This window comes from Microtus ochrogaster, chromosome 7 (genome assembly GCF_000317375.1).
Source record: "Microtus ochrogaster isolate Prairie Vole_2 chromosome 7, MicOch1.0, whole genome shotgun sequence".
In the NCBI taxonomy this organism is placed as follows: Eukaryota; Metazoa; Chordata; class Mammalia; order Rodentia; family Cricetidae; genus Microtus; species Microtus ochrogaster.
This window is the reverse complement of record NC_022014.1, coordinates 37327581-37333449: the sequence shown is the minus strand read 5'-3', so window position 1 is coordinate 37333449 and position 5869 is coordinate 37327581. Positions and strand designations below refer to the sequence as shown.

Genomic DNA, 5869 nt, shown 5'->3' with positions numbered 1-5869 from the left:
CTCTGTCTGTTGTGTGTGTGTCGTGTGTCTGTGACTCTGTTTCTGGGTATGAGAGAGACTCTCCATCTCTCTGTCTCTGTGTATGTGTCTTGTGTGTCTGTGATTCTCCATCTGTATGATATGTATCTGTGACTCTCAGTCTCTGTGTGTGTGAGAGACTCTCCATCTCTCTGTGTATTTGTGTGTGTGTGCTGTGTGTCTGTGACTCTCCGTCTCTCTGTCTCTGTGTGTGGTGTGTCTGTGACTCTCCATCTCTCTGTCTCTCTGTGTGTGTTGTGTGTCTATGTCTCTCTGTCTCTGTGCGTGTGTGTGAAAGAGAGAGACTCTCCAACTCTCTCTCTCTTTGTTGTCTGTGACTCTCCATCTCTCTGTCTCTCTGTGTGTGTTGTGTGTCTATGTCTCTCTGTCTCTGTGCGTGTGTGTGAAAGAGAGAGACTCTCCAACTCTCTCTCTCTTTGTTGTCTGTGACTCTCCATCTCTCTGTTTCTGTGTGTATGTGCCATGTGTCTGTGATTCTCCATCTGTGTTGTAGTATCTGCGACTCTCAGTCTCTCTGTCTCTCTCTCTCTCTCTGTGGGTCTGTGTGTATTAGAGAAAAAGAGAGGGTGGGGAAGAGAGAGAGAGAGAGAGAGAGAGAGAGAGAGAGAGAGCGCTTACTTGTTAGAGGGTCCTGAACACACTAAGCATGTGTTTGTCTACCACAGCAATTCCCCCCAGTCCGAATGTAATATTTTCAGTATGTAATCTCATTAAACCAGGGAGCAACTGTGTGGCTTGATCTCTGGTTCTTCCACATCACTCAACTCTGACATATACTCTCACTAAAATCCCCCCCACCAAGACTGCAATGACTCCGAGGAGCAGGAGCCCTCGCCTTAGGACCAACTGTATCCTAGACAGTTCATTGCTGGCCTTCGGGCGGACAGGCAAAACTTGTTGCTGGTTCGTCTGCTGGTCCAGCTGAGTCTCGTCTTTCTTTTCAAGATCCGTCATCATAATTTCTCCATGGCTTTCAGGACCTACTGTGGGGGGGGGGGGAAAGGACCTTAGTGAGCAGTGCGGAAGGACTTTTATTTTCATATGTACAAATGGTGGTTATCATTCGTGATTATTTCTAGAAGAGGGTCGATTCAAGAAACAGTTGTTGAGAAAAATAAATAAATAAACAAACAAACTATTGTTAACTGCTAGGTAAGAGATCTTAGGGCTGTGCACCTGCTGCTTTAAATGACTATTAATGTCCCTTCAAGTTGTCCTTTATTTCAGATAAGGCCCTGCAGAGAAAACCCTAACAAAGCCATCAAAATTGCCAAGCCATTCTGACATACTCTTCTGCCTGACTCGCACTTTGTCTGCTACAGCCTCATTATCCTGACACTCTCTGTCCAGAAGTTCCTGTCCACCATTTTGCCCATGCAAGGCATGATTTGTGCATGCTCAGAGGTGTCCCTGCCTTGACCTGTGCTGTCTCCCACAGGAATAGGCATAAGTGGCTCCAATTTAATCTTTTTACTGCTTTTGTTCCAGGAGATACTCACAGAGGACAAATAGGGTACATTCACGTTTCATTTTGAGTTAGAAATATAACTTACAAGACCACATTTGCACCCCATTCTCTAGGACAGGATCCATGAATGTACGCTGTCAGCAGCTTGCAAGCATGCACTGCTAATGTTTTGTTTGTTTGGGAGTTAACTTTCAATCTGAATGTTGTTCAAATTGGTTCTGGAGAAATGCAAGCTTCGGTGACCTTGGCCAGCCCTCCCCTGCTACGGAATCTCAGAGACAGGCCAAACACCTGGCCAGGGGGCCAAGACTAAACTCTAAAGTTATTTATTGCCTCTTGTGGTTTGAATATTTCCTCACTATGCTCCCTTCTCTTCCCTCTGGAACAGTAGTGTATAACCTGTGCCGTTGTATGTTGGAAGTATGTCATTGGCTTTTCTGTTTTGATCTTGAGATTGCAGTTAAGACAGTGAATCTCAGAAGAGACGTTGGACCTTAGACTTCGAAACAGGGTTGAGACTGTGATAGACTATGGGTACTTTTGAAGTTGGATTGTATCATTTCGGCTTTATGATATGGCCACAAGCCTATGGGGGCCAGAAAGTGGAACATGGTGGTTTGAATGAAAAGTGGCTCCCAGAGGTTCATAGGGAGTGACACCATTAGGAGGTGAGCACCTTGTTGGAGGAAGCGTGTCACTGAGGTTCCAGAAGCTCAGCTTAGGCCCAGTGGCTCACTCTTCCTTCCTGCTGCCTGGAGATCCCGATGCAGAACTTTCAGCCCCCCCCCCCCCAGTACCATGTCTAGCTGTACTCTACCATGTTTCCTGCCATGACGATAATGGACTGAATCTCTGACCTGCAAGCCAACCCCCAATTAAATGTTTCCTGTATAAGAGTTGCCGTGGTCACGGTGTCTATTCACAGCAATAGAAACCCTAAGACACCGCTGTTCCCTGTTCTCTGTAAACAGACTAGTAAGAGAAGACGTAGGTAGGCGGGTCTCCCCCAGGCTTCCCAGGTCTCCCAGCATGTTGAATAGAGCCAACTAAGATTCAATTCCCTGTTTCTGTTTATTGTGATAAAAAACTAAATTCCATCCCCAGTACTGCTGAGGGAGGGATTTCCAGGACACTCTTCACTCTTATCTCTGGGTTATGCTTACTGGCTTTGTACTTCATCAAGAAATGACTCTGGAATCATTCAAGTAGAGGTGAAGATTACTCGAAGAGACACTTGTGCCCCTTCCTTCAGCCACCAGACTAGTACAACAATGATTCCCAAGATATGGCATTTCCCCAGAAATCTCCTGCTAAGAGAAGGAGAAGGCCAAGGCCTGGTGCCAGTCAGAGAGGAGCTTGCCTCCCACAGAGATTTCACAGTTCTGACAGGAAGACTGTCAGTGACGGGTCTCACCAGGACTGCACACCGATGCATTCCTTATGCCCTCTGCTTGAACCTAAACCTCATGTCAGGACCCTGAAGGTGAAGGGGAGAGGTGTCACTGGACCTTTTCAATTGTTCCTCTTTCCAGTGTGGCTACAATGAATAATAATCCTGTCTCTCTGCTTCCCAGCATTACTTCTCTGTTCAGTTGGCCCCTCAAGGACAGGGGTGGAGCCTGGGGCTGGGCTGCAGGGCCCAGGCTCTGATCCCTAACTATGCTGGCAACAGTGCCATGCTTTAGTTCATTATCTCTGAGGGCCTCTCTTCACTCCACAAACCCAGCCAGCGTGGGGAGCCAGAGAGCTTCCTAGGCTTTTGAAGGGGCCCCGATACCTACCTAATAGGCATTTCATACTGAAGATAAGACAGATGGAGGACAGATAAACTAAGACAAGACTCAAGACATTCACAGAACTGAAGATGGGACTTGTCACCCCCAAGGACCCACTGAGTACCAAGCAAGATAATGACTCACACGAAGACTCATGTCTCATGGCCTTGTGGAACGAGACAACTAACAGGAAAACACAATAGAAATTTCCCAAGAGAAAAATAAAGGCAGATTACCTAGCAGCCTAAGAAGATGGGCATCAGCTTTCTTAAAAAGCGTAAGGGTACATAAGTGATTGAGTACACCTTAGCTGAAATGCCTGGAAACAGAAGTATTTCATATTCCAAGGGTTTGGATGTCAGAATGTTTCAGATTAGGGGTTTCTCACTTGTGCTAAGGCTGTTACAATGGCTCAGAGTCCTAACAACATCATAATACAGGTTTACCAGGCATGGCTGTGCACACCTGTAATTCCAGTTTAGGAAGTAGAGGCAGGAGGGTCAGAACTTCAAGGTCATCCTCACCTAAATGCCAATTCGAGGCTAGCCTGAGCTACATAGATCCTGTGTCAAAGAAACAAAACTTTTAAAATTGGGGCTGGAGAGATGGCTCAGTGGTTAAGAGCTTTGCCTGCTCTCCCAAAGGTCCTGAGTTCAATTCCCAGCAACCACATGTGCTCACAACCATTTGTAATGAGATTTGGTGCCCTCTTCTGGCCTGCAGCGATACGTGCAGGCAGAACACTGAATACATAATAAATTAATAAATCTTAAAAAAAAAACTTTTAAAATTAAACAATATCAGGTCACATCTACAAAATACTTTGGCTGTATCTGCCAGTTCCTAAAGCAAGCCTCACAGTAACAAGACAGGCTAAGTGTCATTATTTCCCACATTTCACAAACTAGTCCTTCCTCTCAAGATAATTGTTAAATCAGGATAAAATGAATTAAAAAGATCATCTTGAAGGTATCAGAGAACTAATGATGCCAAGAAAAGTTCCCAGAGCAAGCTGGGACCCTGGGGGGTGAGCCAGTCTGGGGCGGGGGCGGGGGGGGGGGACAGGGCTGGCTTTGCCCTGACGGTTTTGTGTGTAGGACATGTGGCTCAGGACTGAGCAGCACCTGGTGAGGGTGGGCCTGCTAAACCTTCCTGTGTCTGGGATCAAAGCCCTCATGGGTTACATGCAGGATTTAAAGATGTCCCCACTTCCCGCAAGTCTCAGGGTGTGTGAACCAAAAATTTTCAATACATTTTTTAAAAGGAAAGAAATACTTGTCGAAGGCTTGAGGAAGTACCAAGTATTAGCAGAGGGCCGAAGAAGCTTAACCTGTCCACAACAGTGTGTTAATGTGTGGAATCAAAGGGAACAAAGGTCAGTTTATCTGAAGTGCGTGGAACTTGACATCTGCTTCTGAAACGTGAGAACGCAGCAGCTACCCCAGATGTGTCCCACGAATCCCTCCAGTCCTGTCGGGCCAGGTCTACCCCAGAGCTGAGAGTTGTAGCAAACCTGCGTGAGCCGGCTCCTGAGAGACAGCAGAACTCCCATTCATGGCCATGTTTACCTTCAAATTGGCATGTACTTGAGCCTAGAAAAGTACAAGAAACTCCAAGTTAAGTTGAGGTATCAGCAGGTAACAGTGCTAAATATGGCCACCTGGTTTAGAAGCCATGTCCCCGAACTGACATGTGAGCTAAAGCTTCTCCTCCAGAACTGACCCGGGTTCCAAGAGTGGAAGGGGAGGAGGCTAATCTGAGGGGAGATCAACCAAGGTCGCTAAGAATTCACCCCCCTTCATCTTCTTACTTCTGTTGCCGCTTCTGCATCCCATTTCCAGACCTCGCATTGACAGTATCTTCATACACAAACACACACACACAAACACACACACATGAACTTGGAGAAAGTCTCTCCAGTTCCAATTTTTCTCTTAAAATTGGCTTTTCCCGGCAAGAGACCCGAAATGGAATCCTGTTTTCCTATTCACTGAGCAAATAAAGGGGAATGAATGGGGCCAGGGTCATGAAGCCCTTCACCTCAAAACCCTATTAAAGCAAAACAAGCCCAATAATAACAAGAAAAGCATAAAAATAGCATAAAAAAAGAACCTCCCTAAATGAAGGAATGCACGCCACATCCGGTCTGGCTTGGCATCTGCAGGAAGACGGGGCAGCAATGAGGACGCTTACCTGTTGACAGGCGAGTTTCCAATTGAGCCGAGCAATAAAAGCCAGGAAACATACAACCTGACAGACAGTGCAGATGATGATTCCTGACCACAGACCTGCGCGGGGAGATTTGACAGGTTAGCTCAAGGAGACAATGGCCATACTAAGCCAGCTTCCGTGGGCAAGAGAGAGCCCACAGTGGGCTAGAGACCTGCAGAGATGCAGCACTCCTTAAGACCACCTGCCATGATTCACAATGTCAGAGCAACAGCTCCAGGAGGCTATCTGGGTCCTTTTTGCTTATGGTGATAGTATATTAAGAAACGGGCCAGCTGTAAGGAAATACTTTTCCAGAAAAATCACTGCTTTGTGCTCCTCAAAAGTTCAGACTAACTTCTTAGTTTGCATATATATA

At 46.4% G+C, this 5869-nt stretch overlaps 1 protein-coding gene across 1 annotated transcript in view; it reads right to left on the bottom strand.

The window, feature by feature from the left end:
- Positions 1 to 637: 637 nt before the first annotated feature.
- LOC101991442 (multidrug and toxin extrusion protein 1) overlaps positions 638 to 5869 on the bottom strand; it is a 34603-nt gene continuing 29371 nt past the window's right edge. The window contains exons 15-17 of the mRNA XM_005349918.2: positions 5476 to 5570; positions 4796 to 4874; positions 638 to 1022 (exon numbers count right to left, since the gene is read on the bottom strand). Of these exons, the coding sequence (XP_005349975.1) occupies positions 796 to 1022; positions 4796 to 4874; positions 5476 to 5570 (401 nt within the window). The 3' untranslated portion in view covers positions 638 to 795. The remainder of the gene's footprint in view (positions 1023 to 4795; positions 4875 to 5475; positions 5571 to 5869) is intronic.